Source organism: Mustela erminea, chromosome 14 (genome assembly GCF_009829155.1).
Source record: "Mustela erminea isolate mMusErm1 chromosome 14, mMusErm1.Pri, whole genome shotgun sequence".
NCBI classification, from domain to species: Eukaryota; Metazoa; Chordata; class Mammalia; order Carnivora; family Mustelidae; genus Mustela; species Mustela erminea.
In genome coordinates, this window is record NC_045627.1 from 78,845,259 (window position 1) to 78,866,408 (window position 21,150).

The window sequence follows — 21,150 nt, forward strand, 5'->3', positions numbered from 1 at the left end:
GACAGCTAGCATTCAGCAAGACTTCTAAAACTCTCCAAAACCAAAAGGGAAGTAAGACAAGTAAATTTTGAATCACAGTCATTTTATTTAGGCTACACTGAACTATATACATAGAGTGAGAAGTTCTTTTAATGTTTTTAATAGTGCCATTATACCATTATGTACCATATTTGTAAACTAAAACCAGGCTTTTGGGACTCCCTAGTGGCTCAGTCGGTTAAGCACCTGCCTTCAGCTCAGGTCATGATCCTGGAATCCTGGGACTGAGTCCTGGATCAGGCTCCATGTTCGGTGGGAAGCCTGCTTCTCCCTCCACCTGCTGCTCCCCCGACTGTGTTCTCTCTCTCTCTGACAAATAAATAAGTAGAATCTTAAAAAAAATATTAAAACTAGGCTTTTATAAACAGAAGGAATACTGAGTAGTAAATCTCATTTTGTGATTAAGGCATGTTGAAACCTAGAAGTCTAGAAGAAAAAAGTCCAAGGGTAAATGGAGGCTCACAGCTAGTCAGGCATTTTCAGTATTCCCAAAAACATTCACTGAATTTCCACTAAATGCCAACTGCTATAAGCAAAAACAATCATAGTGTTTGTGATAAAGAAAGACACTGATGAAGATAACACCAATCAAATTACCATAGAAATATAAGTATGAATTCCCAACTATGAGAAATATTCCTGGGACACCTAGGTGGCTCAGTTGGTTAAACGTCTGCCTTTGGCTCAGGTCGTGATCCCAGGGTACTGGGATCAAGTCCACATCAGGCTCCCTGCTTGGCAGGGAGCCTGCTTCTCCCTTTCCCTCTGCCCCGCCCTCTGCTCCTGCGCTCACACCACTCTCTCTCTGTCACTCTCTTTAATAAATAAATAAAAATCTTTTAAAAAGATATTCCCAATGTATCTTATGCTCACTAGGCAAAGTTTTCTAGAAGAATGATGACTGGTTGAAGTATCAGCCAGGGTTTGATAAGGTTTGATCAGAAAACACCTTAGTATTTGAAATAGCGGTACGTCAAAACAGGGGAATGATTACTCAATGATAAAACTGAAAACCAAACAGGAGACAGTGGAGCGACTCAGATACTAGCAAAAGTCGCTACCAACCTTAGGCTGGAAGAACAGAGGGAGGAATTGGTCTTAGACCAGAACCAGCCAGATGATAGAGCACCCAGCATAAGCAGGAAATACAGTGGGTCTGTCCTAGGAGAAGCACAGAGCCCTGGAGGAGAGATAATAGCTGCCAAACATGTTTGTTGTCCAAGGCCAAGGGGAACAGGAAGAATACCCCGGCTTCCCCAGTCCACTTCTACTTCCCATCAGAACTTCACATGGGTTAAACACAGCTGAGAGTCAACTGATACTAAAGCCCTGGAAAAACTGCCAGTGGAGGTCAGCCCTGTCATACATGGTGCAGGGCTCAGGCCCAATAATGTATCTAAAGGTGAACAAGCTAAGGGTTGCCACAGAGATCTGAAGAATGGGGAAAGGCACACCATGCATGTAGAAAAAGGGGCTGGGGAAGGGTGTGCATGTTCAAAAGCTGTGTAGTACACAGAGTATGGCAAGTCTGAAAGAGTGAAAGATGGTCAGTATAGCTAAAGCCGAATGGAAGGGTAGAAGAGAAGGCTGGAGAAACAGAGGCCAGGCCAGGGAGTGCTTTGTGGGGGACATCAAAGAATTTATCTCATTCTAGGAGCTACATGAAACCATTGAGAAATTTAAGAAGGCAACCGAAAGATCAGATTTGTATTTCAAAATGATCACTTATCCTCCACTTACCCTCCTAGGACACTGACTGAACAACTGGGACATTTCAGGGTGTCCACTAGGTACGATACACATAGCATTACTTGTCTCCCTATAAAGTCTACCAGCAAGTAGGCAGTGTGCAGAATTATCAAAGACCTTTTAAGTAAATTTCTTTTAGCATTTATATCATCTGATCATCAACCATCAGGGACATGATTTATTTTCATTGCCCTAAAGATCTATTTCCTTGCTCAGTATATTTGTTGATCATCTTGTTTCTTTTTTGTGTTTTTATGCTTCCATTAATCATTCACCTACCTTTGTATTTTTAGCTGAAGATCACTAACTTTTCCCCATTCACTTATCTATATATGGCTATCTCACTGCCATATTAACTTTACCTTTTTCTCCCCACATTATCTAGCTCTCATAAATTACTTGTATTATAAAAACCAGGATTGCACAAATAATTAATTCTGTGGGAATTTCACGGTTTTTAAATAAGTGTATTCATTTTGTGACACCATTCTCATGTTAAGCTGAAATTTTTTGTTTGGAGGCACAAAGACATATTTATTTCTTTAAGGATCCTAGAGCTCATATACTTTAAGCACAGTTTTGAATTCTTATGCAACAGTCCTATGAGCTTTTTCTTCATTTTGTTCCTCTTAACTTGGGAGCATCTTAGAAAAGTTTTGTGCCATGTGTAAATCTGCATATTATATTGTACATCCTTCTTTTTGGTTTGTGCTGTCCAGTAGAATAGCTACTAGCTACATGTGGCTACTGAGCACTTGAAACCTGATTAGGATGAATTGTGATGTGTTATAATTATAAAATATGCACCAGATTTCAAAGACTTTAGAAGGAAAAAAAAATCCCAAACTCCTCACTTTTTATGTAGATCACATGTTGAAATAACAATGTTTTGGGTATACTGATCAAGTAAAACATTACTAAAATTAAGTTCACTTATTTATTTTTACTTTTTAAATGCAGCCACAAGATAACTTAAAATCACATAATGGTATACTATTTATTTCCATTGGATAGTGTGTTTTCAGCTAATTTGTGAAAACTGATCAAAGTCCTAGACTCAATCACTCCAGATATTATACCTGGTCATCTTTATCCTTAAGGCAGCTCTATCTGTAACAAAGGATACAGATATCTGCTAAAGAAATAATTTAGGAACCTTTCGTATGGTTCTTCATCAAAAACTTTCTGAAAGTTGAAACACATTTACTATTTCCATTTCTTCTATACGGCTGTTTAGCACTGTAATATTAGATTAAGCAGGGAATGAGTTCCCTATTAACTGTATTTTCTTTCAACTGATTACGGTCCCTCTACCAAGTGTTTCCTGGATTCAGCTGCCTCAACCTTTACTTTGAAAGTATAGGGAGACTCACTGTGATCTATAATAAGGCAGATTGCCTCTGAATCAGGCTCAATCTTGGGCAACTGAGCATGGCTCATTTTATTATGAAGGTCATCCTTCCACTCAGATCCCATCTCCTGAGTTTTAGAGGTCTCCTTGCCTCTGCTCTACACTGATTCCACTACTACCACTCTCAAATGTCTTCTAATTATTAGAACACCACTCAGTCCAATCTTTGTTAGAGTAGTGGGATTTAATGGAACAAGGACAGATCCTATAGACAAAAGCCTTTGGCTCTTTTTATCTGGGCAAAGTATTTCACAGACTCATGTTATATATTTGGTTCCCATGCCTCGCTCATACTTATAATTCTTTGAAAATTGGGATCATTTCCTCAGATGCCTCTTTAATTTTAAGGGTATGTTTAAGAAGAAAACTGAGGAAGCCTGATACAAATTATTTATCTTTCAGAATCAGATCCCTTAAAAAAACCGAGGTTTTTGATTGGGAAGTAGCAATGAAGAAAAAGTACAACTCAGGTCAAAACAGATCAAATCTAGAATCTAGGAGGTGAATTCTTCTGACTTCACAATCTGTGGTATGGCTGACCCTCTCTAAAGCCTTTCTTATAGCAGTTGCCAACTGCGCATTGCCAATGGACACCATATAACCCTCTGAATATACTCATTCTGATTAAGAGTTCGAAATTATCATTTATGGATTCTCCCCAAATGTCAGCAAAACACTCTTCAGGGATTTATTACTTCTTATCTTTCAGGAAGATCTGAAATATCATTACATCTCCTAATGTCTTTAACCACAGTTCCCTTGGGAGCCTGCACATTGGGTTCCATAAGACATGAAGTGCTTCCATTTTTACTGAACACACGACTGTTCCAGAATTTCCCTTCTGCCCATCTACTGTATATTCAGGGACCCAGAAGATTCCTTTCTATTTATTTGTCCATTTCAAAACAGGAAGAAATCCATATTCTTTTCAATTACTCACTTACATCCCAATATATAAGAAAAATTCCCTTAAAAATAAGTCCTCAGACAGATTTGAATATTTTCTGATAGAAGACTGTGGGCTGGGCACCTAAACTGCATTCATAACCTTCACCTGTGCCTTCTACTCTACAAAGCCTAAAAAACTAAAGTGATTCTCTGTAGTTCCTTGCTGTTGGGGACACTGAGTGACTCAGTTCTAGCCAATGGATACAAGTGGATCCCTGGGACCATCCAGGAAAGCATTTAAAAAGGACAAAACCCGGCTGACATGTGCATTTAGCATGCTTTAGACCTCACCCCTGCTTTTGATTTTTTTCTTTAAAGATTTCATTTGAGAGAGAGAGAGAGAAGGAGCAGAGGGAGAGGGAGAAGCAGATTCCCTCCTGAGCAGGGAGCCTGATGTGGGGCTTGATCCCAGGACCCTGATATCATGACCTGAGCTGAAGGCAGACTCTTAACTGACAGAGCCACCCCATGTGCCCCAACATTACTTTTTTTCTTGAAAGGTGGATACCCAGGGTGCATTAGACATCTTGCAGTTATGAGGATAAAAATCCCACACCAGGGGTGATGGAGGAGGAAGCCAGTTAAGAGCCAAGGCTCTGTGCTTAGAGTATCACTGAGCTGCCATCCTAACTCACAGCTTCTCATACAAGATAAGTCTTTTTCTTGCTTAAACCACTATTCACTTGGCTTTGCTAATATTTGCAGCTAATGCATTAAGACTGTTCCATCTCCACCTCCCAACATTTGTGCCAACACTACAAACTTAAAGCTTTTTTCTTTTCTTTCTTTTTTTTTTTTTTTTGAGATTTTATTTATTTATATTTGAGGAAGAAAGAAAGTGAGAAATAGAGCACAAGCAGAGGGAGGAGGAGAAGGAATGCAGACACCCTGCTGAGCAGGCAGCCCAACGTGGGACTGGATCCCAGGACACCTGAGCCAAAGGCAGATGCTTAACCCATTGAGCCACCCAGGTGTCCCTAAAGCTTTTTCATCTATTGTTATTATTAATGATCTTCCACTATCAGCAACATAAGATACACTATAATGCTTTAAAGACTCAAAGACACATTTAAAATATGGAAAGACTTAAGTTTCTTTCATTCTACATATTCACTGAAACTAGTGGCTCTCTTCACTGAATGAATTTCAACATTTAAAAAATTAATTTAAGCCTGAAAACTGTATTTATACAAAGATAGCTTGTAAACTCATCAAATACTTTCACACACTTATTTTTTAATGATGTTCTTTTTTTCTATCCCAATTTGCAATATATTGCAAATGATCAAATCCTCTTCTGTAATCTTTTATGTAGTCCTAAAGAACACAATGAATTCTTCTCCCGAGAGTTATTAAATTCAGTCCTATGTAATTTAATGCCTGGAGACACTTAACTGCTGCTGACATTTTTGACACCAGATGTAATTAGTAACCTAGAATTCTTCTCCAAAACTACCTAGGACATATGCAAAGACCTAAAATTGTGACTCAAGATTAAAGTCTTACTAACCTTTTCTGTAAAATATTAAAGCTGTCTAATCTCATACTTCTGCAAATATAACAAGGGAAACTGAAAATGCCATTAGCAATGGCAAGTTATGACCATTTCATACCTGGATAAAACAAAAATGCTTTTTCATGTATTCATGTAATTCAGAACAAACTGGTTATTTTATTCCTCTGAGGAATTGCTTCAAATTGTTTGACATGTAACTTAAAAGAAAGCTGAGGTACGAATGACCACCAAAGAAATGGGAGACTTTCCTAAAAACCATTATTTTAACCATGTCATTCCTGTGCTCAAAATCTTTAATAGCTCTTTACTACTTCCATAAATTCAAACTCTGTGGCCTGTCCTCCCTTTCCAGCTTTACTCCCCCCTACTATCCCACCCTGGTCAAAATTACTCTATTTATTCCAAAAGAATTTCATACTACTCAATTTTTTGTAAGGATATTCACAACAGTTATTACACAAAGGAATTATGTTAATTTAGAAACAATTTAAGGCCAAAGGAACATCCAAATACCACATTACCATTAAAAAAGTAAAAAAAAAAAAAAAAAAAGATGAATCACAGACATGTACCCTGAAGGAAATAATACATTATATGTTAATAATAAAAAAAATAAAAAAATAAAAATATCCTCAATAAGAATTACAGATAACCTCAGATATTTAGAATACAACTAAGTCTGACATATATACCTAAACCTAGATATTCCAGAAAGAGCTCTAGTACCTTCTCTAAAATATGGGGATTGAAGAAATCCCACTGAAGTACACATCCTATTTGTATATATGCTAAAAATGTGTTTCTACCTTCAGATAATTCGGAGTTCAGAAAAATAAAACGTGGTTCGATTAAAAAAAAAAAAAGAAGTCATGTTCTCCAAGAGCATGGAGACATGCTTACAGACCTATTTTAAAAATTGAGAACTGTGACTACTTTTTAAGATGCTACAAAGAATAACAGGTTATTTTAGAAATACTAAAAGCACATCATTACTACTATAAAACAGCTAGGTAGCATAGTTCAGAAGTACATATTCACCATAATGAAGACGTAACAGAGAAATAGTATTGGCTACAAATAATAATCACAGAACTGGCTATATTGCCACAAAGAATTATTATTAATATTATTATTATTATTGCCACCAAGAATTAAATGTAATAGAAACAATAAAATATCTAAGTTCTTAAATACATCTTTAAAGAATACAATTATAATTTATTCCTGCAAAAAAACTAATGATGTGCTAAATGGATCTTATTTTTCAAAAGACTAAAAAGTAACTCCAGCAAGGTTTGGGGGTTCCAAGAAGCACTCTTGGAATTTTATTACCACCAAACCCATAATATTTCAGTATATACTTAATAAATGAAATAAATTATCTAAAAAAAAGGGGATATTGTTCCTTTAGGACATAGCCTGCCCCCAACACCCCTGCTTCAGCCATAAAATTCTGAAACTCTTGTTTCCATTGTGAAACATCGTGGGCTTAGTATAGATATTCTGTAGATAATTTTGATAAACGCTCTAAATCTTTAATAGACTACTAGATTTATGCAAAACACAAGAAGCACATAATAATTACTATTAAAATTTTTATTCAGAATATTCAGAAACTACCAACTTATTTTGGAAACAAATTAACCAAAAACTAGTGACAATTTTTATTCATTTAAGGGCTCAAAAGAATCCAACCAAGTCCCCTTAAAACATGTTGAGAGCAAAGCACTATATTTTTTTTAATTCTAGCATTTAAAATATTTTAAAAGTCTTTATAGTTTTTCAATCTTGCAATTTAGGTGACTGTTTGTTTGTTTCCTTTCTTCTTATCAAAAAAGAAATCATGACATTAAAAAGAAAAAAATACACTAAAAAAAGGAAAAAAAAGAAACCAGAACTCTAAATCCTTCATACACCAAAAGCATAGCCTAAATCCATTCTTTTTTCTATCTCCTCAGCTACCACCTAGTTACAGTAACCAACAATGCCCCTAAATGCCTCCTAACCAACCTTGCTCTAGGTTTACTCTTGTCTTCTATAATCCTTTGTCTATACGAGCAGAACATTTACTGCAAAATGTACACAAGATCATGTCTTAAAACTCTCCCACCACAAATAATGAAATTCAAACCCCTTACAAGATTAAGCGTGACTCTCTAGCTCTCACATCATGCTCTCGCTATACTAGCCTTCTTTTTCGTTCCTCAAACTCACACGCCCTCACACATCTGCTGCTGCCTTTGCTGGAAATGCCTTCCACTGCCTCATTTCCCCAGACTCTCCATGTGGCTTGCTCCTCTTCACAATTCAGGCCTTGTCTTAGTGAACAGTCGTCAGACTTAGCATATAAAAATTAGGTAAATACTTGAAACAAACAAAATTATTCACTATTTATCTGAAATTCTAACTGGGGTATCCTGCGCTCCAGTGTCATCTCTTTAGAGGTTTTCCTTATTATCACCAGCTTTGAAGAATCTGTTCTATCATAATCCTATTTTTTTCATAGTATCTGTCAATCTCTGGAAATTACCTTCACTTTTTTGGTTTACCCATTTATTGTCATTTTCTATCTCCATCCTGTAACACGTAGTTCAGTTCTCTCTTCTTCTAACCCTCACGCTAAACCTCTACCCCATGATAACACCATAAAATCAGGGTCTTTTCTTTTTCTGGACTGTTTCCTGAATCTAACACAGCACCTAGTATAAGGTAAGCACTCATAAAACATCTACCCAATGAAAGAAGGCTCTAAATTTTCTTGCTCTCTAAGGTGTTTAGAATTCTTTCTAATTCCATCCCTGTGGAATAACTTTAAAGCTCTAGAAGGAAAATTAGAAAAGGTTTCTAATGCAAGCAAGTGATCTGAACACCACAGTTTTATGAGATTCATTTTTTCACTATTGTGCTGCATTAAGACAAATAAGAGCTGTTCACAATTGTTTGACATGAACAAAAATAACTCTATAAATATAAAAACATTATTAAAGGTATGTTTATAGAACGCAAAAGTTTAGAAAGATGTAAAACTATGCAAATCTACTGTACCGTCTTAATAGAACTCCTTTGTTTTTCTTCCCAAACACCACTGCTCAACTCGAGTGTACAATGAATATTTGCCTCTCTGTCATAGGATCCAAAAATGAGTAACCTACAATATAAAAATAAAACAGGGAGACTATTACACCAGTTATACACAATAAAATTATTCTGATTATAATACCAAGAAATAATAAACTACTCCATTACTATTTATAATTTTGGAAACAGAAAAAAAAATTACATCAAACACTTAGTACACCCTCTAGTGGAAAAGTGAAGTAAAGCCAAAATTAGGTGAAATTCCAGGACAAACTTTCTTCCCAACAAAATCAAGCAGATAGTAGTAGTATGTATTCATGAGGTAAACAAACTGACCAGACATCTATAGATAGTAGCAAAAGTTACAGATCTTTGAATGAGACTGTTGAATTTAAAAAATTAGTTGCAGAGTGATACACATAGTACCATACCATCCCTATAAAAACACACACTTAAGATAGTACAATATAGTTACTTATAAACATACCCACACACTTCTCCATCTAATAGTGTTTAGTTAGGCAAATTAACTTCTCAAAACCCATCTCCTTCTCTGAAAAATTCAGGGCAAAAATAATACCACTTAGAGCTGCTGTGAGAACAAAAGAAGGTAAATGCATACAAGACATTTAGTACAGCACCTAGCAGACACTAAGTGTTCCACAAGTGTTTGCTATTTCTATTATCCTGAAAACAACTGTCAAGGAATACCTGCATCACCTAATTTTACTGTTTAATACTCAGAACTAAAAAGGAAATCTCAGGCCCAATCTTGAGATGATGTAAGCAGTTTTATTATTGAAGGAAAAAAATATTACCCACATGTCTAGCTTCCATATTACCGGTCTTCTAAATCAGAACATAAGTCTACCAATGTATTTCAGGAGTAAGTTTGAGAATAGCTTTAGCGTTAATCAACATTTTGACTACTTCTCTGTTATTTTATGTCCACACAAAGATCATGGGGGTAAAAGTGAGATTAAAAAAAAAAAAAGAAAGAAAAAAAGAGGGGCGCCTGGGTGGCTTAGTGGGTTAAGGCTCAGGTCATGATCCCAGAGTCCTGGGATCGAGCCCTACATCGGGCTCTCTGCTCGGCGGGGAGCCTGCTTCCTCCTCTCTCTCTGCCTCCTTGTGATCTCTGTCTGTCAAATAAATAAATAAAATCTTAAAAAAAAAAAAAAAAGGTAAATAAAACATATTAGAGTAATATGAGAAAACCGTGTCCTAAGGTTGGAGACTGCTAGCAAATCATGTCCATACTTCACAAACTGGCTTCATCAACTAAAAACCTGAATAAACTCATAGCAAAACAAAGACAAAAACAACTCTAAATTTAGATAGTTTTTAATCTTAAAAGTAAATTTAACCTTAGTGCTTAACAGCCTACTGCCAAAAAGTTAAAATTCATAATTATAAAATATTGTTTAGAAAAAAGAATTTTCATTCATCAAAGCTCTGCTGCCACCATCTGTTCAAAAGAGTAAACTACCTACAAGCCTTTACTATCATGCACAGAAGGGTAGGCACTAGCTAATGCTCCTCAATTCCCAAAATATATTAATCTTCAGGATTTAGGAATGAGAAAGCACATTTATCAGAATCCTTCCCTGAAACCATAATACTTCTGTCATACTTTTATAACACCATTTTAATGTTTTTTTAAAAGAATAACACAAAACTTAACAATGATTAACTCAAAATGAGTCACAGACCTAAATGTAAGAGAATCTTTGTGACCCTGACTTAGGCAATGGTTTAAGACTGGAAAGCAAATGTACAAGTACCAAAGGGGGTAAAAATAAATGGGACTATGCCACTTACAATTCAATCCTGAGTTAAACAAAGGCTTTACATTCAGATTATATAAACACCAGAAATACACAGTTACAATCACTGGCTAATACATATTTAGAGTCAAATGAACACTCAATATATGCTGAATAAGCAAGAAGCAGTACAGAAATTTTTTACTATACTACTTTGAAAGGGGGAAGAGTACATACTGCTGAACAAAATGACAAAGGAAATTGTCTTTAGATCCCTGTCTCCTGAAAGAGATATTATTAGTTCTATGAAAGTTCTTTCCAAGTTCAAAAGGTTAACTTTTTTAAAGGCAAAAGTATATTGGAATCTCATGTTAAACATAAACACAAACACCACCTATCAAGAGATAGAATTTATATGACTCAAGACCAAACCACTGAGAAAAGGAAAGTAATTCTCAATGTGCCCTTCTATAAGAATCTCAATTTACACCAGAAAAGAAAAATAAAAATTCTTCTTCTTTTTTTTAAAAATGATTAATTTGAAGGGAGTCTTGCACCTGTAGGGAGTCAAATATCAACTCACTGGCTGTGAGAAGAATCAAACGTAACTGACCTCCTCCTGTACACGCTTAGGGCCTATATACTACCCTCTCCCTTCCCTCTGAAACCATCCTAACTCAGAACCCAACTCTCTAGTCTATGACAAAAACCAAACCTAATGTCCAGTCCTTGTCTTTTTCCTGTTTTACTTCTTTTCTTCTTCTTCTTCTTCTTTTTTTTTTTTTTAAAGATTTTGAGAGAGAGAGAGAGAGAGAGAGAAAGCGCACACGTGAGGGGGAGGATGGGCAGAGGGAGAGAGAGAGAATCCGAAGCAGGCTCCACGCTGAGCGCAGAGCCCAACTTGGGGTTTGATCTCATGACCCCAAGACCATGACCTGAGCTGAAAACAAGAGCCAGAAGCTCAACTGACTAAGCCACCCTGCACCTCTCTTCTGCTTTGCTTCTAAAACCCCAAGTTTACAGAACACTTGTACAGGGACCTCTACCATATCCTACTACTAAAGATACATAAAATCACATTTATCACCCTCTGAAAAAATACCTCTATTTCTCCCACTAGTCCTGAAAGGCAGTAGCTGTGTCTTGGTCTTTATAATTTCCAATACCTAGAAAAACAATCAATACTTGATGATCAAATCAAAGTCAATTTTGACTCAATTTTATTCAACTCAAATCTTTAACAGTTTGTTCATTTGCCTCCCTACCTATACCCATCCACATATTCAGCCACTCTGGAAACCCTGTCCTCGTTATTCTATTTGTCCTTTCTTTCTGTCCCTACTGATCCATATCAGTTTTTTAAAGATTTTATTTTATTTATGTGACAGAGAGAGACACAGTGAGAGAGGGAACACAAGCAGGGGGAGTGGGAAAGGGAGAAGCAGGCCCCCCACTGAACAGGGAGCCTGATGATCATGACCTGAGCCAAAGGCAGATGCTTAACGACTGAGCCACCCGGTCGCCCCCTGATCCATACCTTTTAAGCACTCACCTCTTCCCCTTTACCCTGTAACACCTCTTAATTAGGCTCTGGGGCTTTAACCTTTCTCTCTGTCCAATCTACCTTATAAATAACAAACTTCTTAAAACAAGTGGTTCTTAACGTCACCTTCAAGATACGTTTGGTGACTTCCCTCTGATTAAAGGATAACTACCTTGGACGTCTTCTGCTAGCAAATTTGGCCCTGATTTTTCACATAAACATCTAAATTTCACTCACTCAGTTTCACACAAACTTTCACTTTTGCTTTACTGGCTTTTTCCCCAGTCACCTACATGATTATATTTTGTTTTTGTTTTAAACTTCTATTTAAATTCTAGTATTTAACATATAGTATAATACTGGTTTCAGGAAAACTTGGTGATTCACCCAGTGCTCATCGTTAACAAGCACTCTCTTTAATGCCCAGCACCCACGTACATCCCTCACCTTCCTCCCTCCCATATCCCTCAGTTTCCTCTATAGTTATGAATCCTCAATCTTTTATGGGTTGCTTCCCTCTTCCAAATGTTCATCTGTTTTGTTCCTTAAATTTCACATGAGGGAAATCACATGGTATTTGTCTTTCTCTGACATATTTTGCTTAGCATAATACACTCTAGCTCCATTCATGTCATTGCAAATGGCAAGATTTCAATTCTTTTTGATGGCTGAGTAATACTGCTATCTACATCTATATATATCTATATATCTATATCTATCTTACATTTTCCTTTTCCATTCATTAGGTGATGGATATTTGGCCTCTCTCCATAGTCAATAGCTGTTGTTGTCTGTGTTGTTAATTTTAGCCATTCTGACAGGTGTGAGGTTGTAGCTCATTGTGGTTTTGATTTGTATTTCCCTGATGATGAGTGATGCTGAGCACCTTTTCATGTGTCTGTTAGCCATCTGGATGTTTTCTTTAAAAAAATGTCAATTCACAACTTCTGACCATTTCCTAATTGGACTATTTTTGTTTCTTGGGTGTTGAGTTTGATACATTCTTTATAGATTTTGGATATTATCCCTTATCAGGTCATTTGTAAATATCTTCTCCCATTTCACAAAATGTCTTTTAGTTGATTGTTTCCTTTAATGTGCAGAAGCTTTTTATCTTGGTGAAGTCCCAATAGTTCATTTTTGCTTTTGTTTCCCTTGCCTCCAGAGATGTATTTTCTAAGAAGATGTTACAGCCAAGGTTGAAAGGTTCTTGCCTTTCAAGGATTTTGATGGATTCCTGTTTCACATTTAGATCTTTTAGCCACTTTGAATTTAATTTTGTGTATGGTATAAGAAAATGGTCTAGTTTTGTTCTTCTGCATGTTGCTGTCCAGTTATCCTGACACCATTTGTAGAAGAGACTGTCTTTTTTCCATTGGCTATTCTTTCCTGCTTTGTGAAGATTAGTTGACCATATAGTTATGGGTTCATTTCTGGGTTTTCTGTTCTGTTCCACTGATCTATGCATCTGGTTTTTGCCAGTGCCAAAATGCTTGATGACTATAGCCTTGTTACATAGCTAGCTTGAAGTCTGGAATTGTTGATGCCTCCAGTCTGCTTTTCTTTTTCAGGACTGCTTTGGCTATTCAGGGTTTTCTGTGGTTCCGAATTTTAGGTTTGCTCTAGCTCTGTGAAAATGCTGGTGGTATTTTGATAGGCGTGGCATTAAACGTGTAGACCTCTTTGGGTAGTGTAGATGTTCTTCCAATCCATCAGCATGTTTTCCCACTTTTTTGTGTCTTCTTCAATTTCTTTCATAAGTGTTTTATAGTTTTCAGAGTACACATCTTTCACCTCTTTGGTTAGGTTTATGCCTAGGTTTCTCATTGTTTCTGGTTGCAATTGTAAATGGGATCGATTCTTTGATTTCTTTTTCTGCTGCTTCATTACTGGTGTATAGAAATGCAACAGATTTGCATATACTGATTTTATATCCTGTGACTCTGATGAATTCATGTATTAGTTCTAGCATTTTGTGTGTGTGTGTGTGTAATCTTATGGGTTTTCTACAAAGAGTATCATGTCATCTGTGAATAGTTAAAGTCTGAATCTTCCTTGCAGATTTGGATGCCTTTTCTTTTTTTTGTTGTTGTTGTCTGATTACTAATGCTAAAGACTTCTAGTGCTATGTTAAATAATAATAATGGAATCACCTACACCATCTTATTGGCTTTTTTCCTAAAATCTGCCTTCCTTCTGTCTGTCTTCATATCCATGAGGTTTTCCACAGCAGCTTCAACTCCAAAATATTTTTTCCTTGCCCTAAATTTCTATAATATTTATTCTCTCAGTCTCATTTCAAACCAGACAGCCTTGTATAGCTGGCTTTTTTATATACATCTATTTTTTCTGTTAGCCCCAACTACATTCTAAGTTTTAGAGCATAGGCACTGGATTTCCCACTTTTCTGTATTCACTACACTATTTACACAAAGTGATAGTAGTAGTGACAGAAGAACTGGGAGCAGAGGTGGGAGCTAACAATTATCATGGGGGCAGTTCTAAGAGCTTCTACATTTATTATCTCACTTAATTTTTATAATTACTGTATGTGATAGGTACTGTTATTACCCTAATTTACAGATTTAAAAATTGAGGCACAGAGAGGTTGGGTAATTTACCCAAGAACACATGGCTAGTCAATGAAGGTCTGGGTTACATAAATTGAGATGAATGAATTCAAGAACATTTGACAGAAAAAGGAGAGGGGGGAAAAGGCATTTATCTTTTGGTTACTATCATCAATCCTACCTACAAATAAAAAACCCCGAAAGTACTGAGTGACAGTTATGGCATAATGGTATAAAGAGAGGGAAAATTAAAAGATATAACATTCTTCTGAATTCTATGTTCTGGCCACAATTCATTTTATAGTTCACTTTACTTTTGTTATAGGTATCATAAATGAGTAAATAGCATACTAACATCACATTTAAAGAATTTTAGAATTTGGCATTTTAAAACACAGCTTTGGTTCTATGTCAGCTAATTACTATTTAATTTTCTTAAATTCATTTACAATTCAGAAATCAGAGGAATTAAACAGTTGTTTTGCTATATAAAATAGCAGTGGATATATGCAACTGCAAAATAAACAATACTCTTTTCCAACACAGTAACTTTAGGGAAGAGGAGCTAGAGGACGAAAAGAGAAACCAAGGACAGATGAATTCCAAATTTGCAATCTTCTGAAAAATCTGCTTATAGTCAAAAGTATCCTAATTATAGGGAGGGTTATTTAACTATAGCCTAGAGAAATGTATAGAAACTAAGAAAATAACTTTTTTTTTCTCCCTGAGAGGAACTGCAGCAGCTAATAAATACAGGTGGAGTCTCAAGATCTCTATAGGAATTCAGATCATCTGATAGGGTTATATCAAATTCAGAGTTACAGACCTTTATCGTTATAGATGTATATAGCTTTAAAACTTGAAGGGATAATATTCAACAACAATTCCAAGTAATTCCTCCCATTTTTCAACATCATTCATACAAATTTAAATGTCTCATATTTGAGCTAATTTCCATGAAGGAAAGATTTTGGCCTTCATCTAAATGACACTTCATTATTAGTTCACAAGATCTTTCCCAAGTAACATTTAAAAAATAATGACCTGTCCTCAAATAGGTAAAAAATTTCCAAATCTTATATATTTCTAACATAAAATGAAATATTTTAGGGCTAGATTTTTCCTTGATAATATATTTTTTAAAGGATATAAAGATAACAGAATGTGGGATTTTGGAGTCAGAAAAACCTAGGTTCAAATTCTAGATAGGGTGTGTTGGGCAAGTAATTTATTAATAAACATCAGTTCATCATCTATAAAATAGATATAATAATACTAATTTTGTAAAGATATTCTGAGAGCTGGAAATATTTAATGTAAAGTGCCTACTACTTATTATATATTGCAGATAATAAATGCTATTAATAACAATGTAAGTATTTGCAGAATCATGCTCCCAAATATCTTCAAATTTTGCTAGATGTTTGCCCTTTTTAAAAAAGATAAAATATCAAACACTAAAGTAAATACAGATAATATAACAACATCCATTTATCAACTACTCAGGGAGAAAAAGAGGTTAAGATTTAGCCTTCTTTGCTTCAGAAAAAAAAATTTTTTTAAAAGTTAGTATTAGAGAAAAAAGTTACCAAGTGAATGCAATCAAACATTACTATAACTTAAATGAAGAATTCACAAACCAATGCAAGGTAGAAACTGCAACTTCTAAACCAGTTTGTCCTGTAAATGAATTTCAAAATCCATAATGTTAACAGGCTTCTCCACATTTTGCTATATAATATGGACATAGTGCTATTAGAGGATTAATTCCTTTTATCAAACTGTCACCTTGAAGCTGTCTCCCTGAATACAGAATAGCTCCTTTTATTGTGTTTCACTTTATCGTGTTTCGGAGATATTGAAGATACTTTTTACAAACTGAAGGTCTGTGTCAAGTCTAAATTCTAAAAATATTTGATTTACAAAACAGGAAGAACAGAGAGAAGGGACAGAGGAGCAAAAAACCAAATTGAATCAAACAAATAAGACAAAAAATAAATGGCAAAATGACAGACCTAAATATAACTTAATCATTACATTAAATGTAAATGAACTAAACACTCTGATGAAAAGGCAGAGATTGTTAGACTACACATAAAAGAACCATTTATGGGGCGCCTGGGTGGCTCAGTGGGTTAAAGCCTCTGCCTTTGGCTCAGGTCGTGATCCCAGAGTCCTGGGATCGAGCCCCACATTAGGCTCTCTGCTTAGCAGGAAACCTGCTTCCTCCTCTCTCTCTCTCTGCCTGCCTCTCTGCCTACTTGTGATCTCCGTCAATAAATAAATAAAATCTTAAAAAAAAAAAAAAAGAACCATTTATATCTAAACATAAAAACACAAAAAGACTGAAAGTAAAAACCTGTAGGAAGAAAAATAGAAACCATACAAACAATAAACAAAAAATAAACAAGAAACATAAGAAAACTGTAACAGCTTTACCAACTTAAACAAAATAAATATTAAGACAAGAAATATTATGAAACAAAAAAGGACCCTTTGTAAAGGCAAAAGGGTCAGTATATCAAGAACAATTATGCACCTAATAACAAAACTAAAAAAAAGAGATAAATTCATAGTCATGCTTGAAGATTCAAACACACTTTCATTCAGTAATAGACAGAACTAGACTAAAAGAATCAGTAAAGATGAAGAAGATTGGAATGACTGTACAGGCAGTCCTTGCTTTGAGTTACAACATAAGAGAACTCTGTCCCTGCTTTGCATTGTTCTGATATGCAGGATTTTGGTTAACATAGTTCCATGTGGAGTAAGGACTGTCTATATAAGTTTTTGCATAGTTTTTGAAGTATGTTAACACCCCACATATTAAAATAAGAATCAATAAGGATGGAAAGTCAGGGGAGGGAGGGTGGGACACTGAAACCAAACACAAAAAAATAAACCAGCTATATTTCAAATGAATAACATAAAACACTTAAGGGGAGAATTACTCTAATTCATGACTATAGTACTTGACCATATACCCTTAATCTTGGGTAGAGTAGGTGAGAACTGAGAATAAATCCTGAATTTTTTTCATAAGTATGTTTTCTCTACTTATATAGACAAAGCAATTCTGGAACTATCTGAGAGGTATTATGGGATTAAGCAAATGAGTAAACTGGTGATGCTACTGGGAGTCAGGGTTCAAGGGACAAAAATATGAAAGGAGCAAGAAACAACCCTATAAGAATGAACTGTAATTGGAAATATTGGGTCAATTCATGATTTCTAAAATATGTATGTGTCATATATATCATATACCTGTAAGTGTCTACACATGTATGTATTTGCTAACTGTCCAGTAACAGGGCCTATGATTATATATGAGTAGAAATAAATACACCCAACACCCAGACCTTGATTTTTAGTTTTATTTTCTATCAAAAGGAACTAAGGCTTTTTGGAAAAAAATAGCTGATTCTAGGAGTGTGACAGATAAGATACAAAATGATCCTAGAACAGCTGTTATACCACAAAGTGGTAAAGACCTTTAAAAAAAAAAAAATCAAAAAAAGAGAAAAAAGACAAGTTTATGTCAGATGCAGCATTAAGGAGCCAGTTTGAAGAAGCTCTTAGAGGCCAAATTTAGGAAAACTTAGGCATCAAAATAGTTAAGGAGAGTAAAGGAAAAAAAAAGAAAGGAATCCATGCATCCATGCTGTTAACAAATAATTGGGAAATAAGGGAAGACTCCTGGTAATAGAATAGAACGTCAGCTTCTGTGGTTTTCTGTCTTCGTGTTAACATCTGAAAAATTTTTAAATAATGTATTTTTGAAAACCAGTAAAACAAAATACTTAAAAGGAACTACTGACAAAACACAGACTTTAGAACAGTTTGACTCAGTGAAGAACTGACCTTAATTAGAATCTCCTATCTCTAATTAGGACAGGCTATCCTAAATATACTGCTTTGGAGTAGAATTCTCAAACAATAAAATTTCATAGGCTTTGCCTTTACCAAATACAATCTTAGTTTGTTTAATATGTAACTGGTTGATAAAATAAACCAAAAAAAAAAGAAAATGTATCTATTACATCAATGTCTTTTAACATAAAGAGGTATATGACAAATCCCATCTAGAATTTGGTGCCAGAATTTCTTTTCCCCTGGAGAATATGTACAGTATACCAGAAAATAAGAGCTAAGTAACCCATCAAGTTTCCTTTGCTGCCAGAAAATTGATCTTTTCTTCTCTATATGGTTATTTTTTATGTAATTTATCTTCTATTGAACTGTACATGGGCATATATTTTCTCTGCAAAATACTCAAATCTTTTAAGATGGAATATAATTTATGAGATAAACTGTAAATCTAAAAATAATCTAAAAATGTGATTATAGCACAAATGTGAAATAATTTAGTCTTCTAATAGCAGTGCTATGAATACAGCAACTGAGTTCATCTATGGTTAAAAAAATCAGTTTTAGTTCATGCAAAAAAATCCAGAATGACTTTTTAAAAAAAATTTAACAAACTGTTAAAACCAATTTTTACAAGGAAATTTCTGTTATTGCTGCCAAGATTGTAACTAGGAAACTCAAAACTGTATTTTAGATAATCAGAAAATAACTTCCCTTTACATGTGAGACCCTTCTAAAGTAATAAAATTCAAATTCCAGGGGGCACCTGGGTGGGTCCATCAGTTAAGTGTCTACTTTCAGCTTGGGTCATGATCTCAGGGTTCTGGGATCAAGTCCTGCATCAGGATCCCAGCTCAGCAGGGAGTCTGCTTCTCCCTCTCCCTCTGCCAACTTGTGCTTTCTCTCAAATAAATAAAATCTTAAAAAAAAATTTCCAGTTCTCACAACCAAATACGCAAAGAAAAATATACTTTTGTTTAAAGATCTGTTTTCTTCTTGATAAATACTATGATTATATTAAGGCATAATAATAGAGACTACTGGGGCTCCTGGGTGGCCTGGTCAGATGAGCATGTCATTCTTGATTTCGGCTCAGGTTATGACCTCAGGGTTGTGGAATCAAGCCCTGCACTGCACTCCTCACTCAGCAGAGTCTGCCTGTCCCTCTCCCTCTGTTCCTATCCACCCTGTAGCTTGTGCAATGGTTCTCAAAGTAATAAATAAATAAAAATCTTAAAAAAAAAAAAAGAGGCGACCCTATCGAAGGCTTGGTATGCAGCAGGCACGGAGGAGTTATGTACCTATCTCTGATCACAATTATCAACAAGGCAGCAAGCATCCTTGCCTATTCTAGAGAGGCACAACTTGTCTAAAGACATACAGAAGTAAGAGCACATGACTAGGATATGAACACAGCACTTTCTAACTCAAATGCCAGTATTATTTCCACTTCATTATTTCCATAACTTCAGTATTTTCTTGGATACTTCTGATTTGATTCCTCATTGGCAAAATGCATTTTAAAGCCTTACAACAGGTAAGTTTGATAAAAATCTTCAGGCAGACTCTAAGTATGAAACTATACTAAAATAAAGTTAAAAAAAAAAAAGTCCTCAAACACAGTCATTACTCCAAATTAAAAAGCTTAAGAAAGAAAAAGAAATCCTCACAGAGAACTATGGTTGTCTGGGGATAATGAGTTTGATGTTTTATTTTATGGATTTGGGAAAAAATTACTACATTTCCATTATTTTTACCAATTCAAGGACAAGTTCTACATGACTAAGAAATAAGCATTTCTAAGAATGTTAACCTAAAACTATTACCAATGCTAAATGACACATATGCTGTTATAATAACTGGAACATGTAGGTCTCTTTTCACCTAGAGAAATGTGAATATGTATGTCTAAATGCTAAAAACCCAGGAAACTTTTCTCATGACAGCATGCTAATTCAAAATAAATTTATCCACATACATATGGTCCACAGAAATTTTTTAGCTTTAAATGTTTATGTTCTTGGGGGCCTAGGTGGCTCAGTGGGTTGAACGTCAGGTCACGATCTCATGGGTCATGGAATTGAACCCCAAGACTGAGCTCTGTACTCTGCTGGGAGTCTGCCTGAAGATTCTCTCCCTCTGTCCCTCCTCTCAGCACATGCTCTCCCTTCTCTAAAATATAAATAAATCTTTATTTATTTATTTATTTATTTTAAAGATTTTATTTATTTATTTGACAGAGAGAGAGAGATCACAAGTAGATAGAGCAGCCGGTGGAGAGAGGGGGAAACAGGCTCCCTGCTGAACAGAGCCTGATGCGGGGCTTGATCTCAGGACCTGAGATCATGACCTGAGCCGAAGGCAGAGGCTTAACCCACTAAGCCACCCAGGCAGCCCATAAATAAATCTATAAAAAAATGTTTATGTTCTCTTAAAAATTTGATCATTCAATAATTATCTTCTATTTGCCTCAAACCTTTTCGTATCACTAAATGAAGTAATCATGGTAACAAATATCTCAAGAGTCTTAAACCTTTAAGTTTCCAAAATTGAAATAATAAGCATTTTTTTTTTGTCCTCCCTTTGAAAAGAGGGCACTTATTTCTTCTTCCACTTTCCTTACAGTGTCACTTTTTTTCTGCTTTAGAGTTTACAATATATCA

General features: G+C 35.3%; 1 protein-coding gene across 1 annotated transcript in view; it reads right to left on the reverse strand.

Annotated features, from left to right (window-relative positions):
* Window positions 1–21,150, reverse strand: part of PDZD8 (PDZ domain containing 8) — a 74,051-nt gene that overhangs the window by 24,952 nt on the left and 27,949 nt on the right. The window contains exon 3 of the mRNA XM_032312039.1: window positions 8,709–8,811. Coding sequence (XP_032167930.1) covers window positions 8,709–8,811 — 103 coding nt within the window. The remainder of the gene's footprint in view (window positions 1–8,708; window positions 8,812–21,150) is intronic.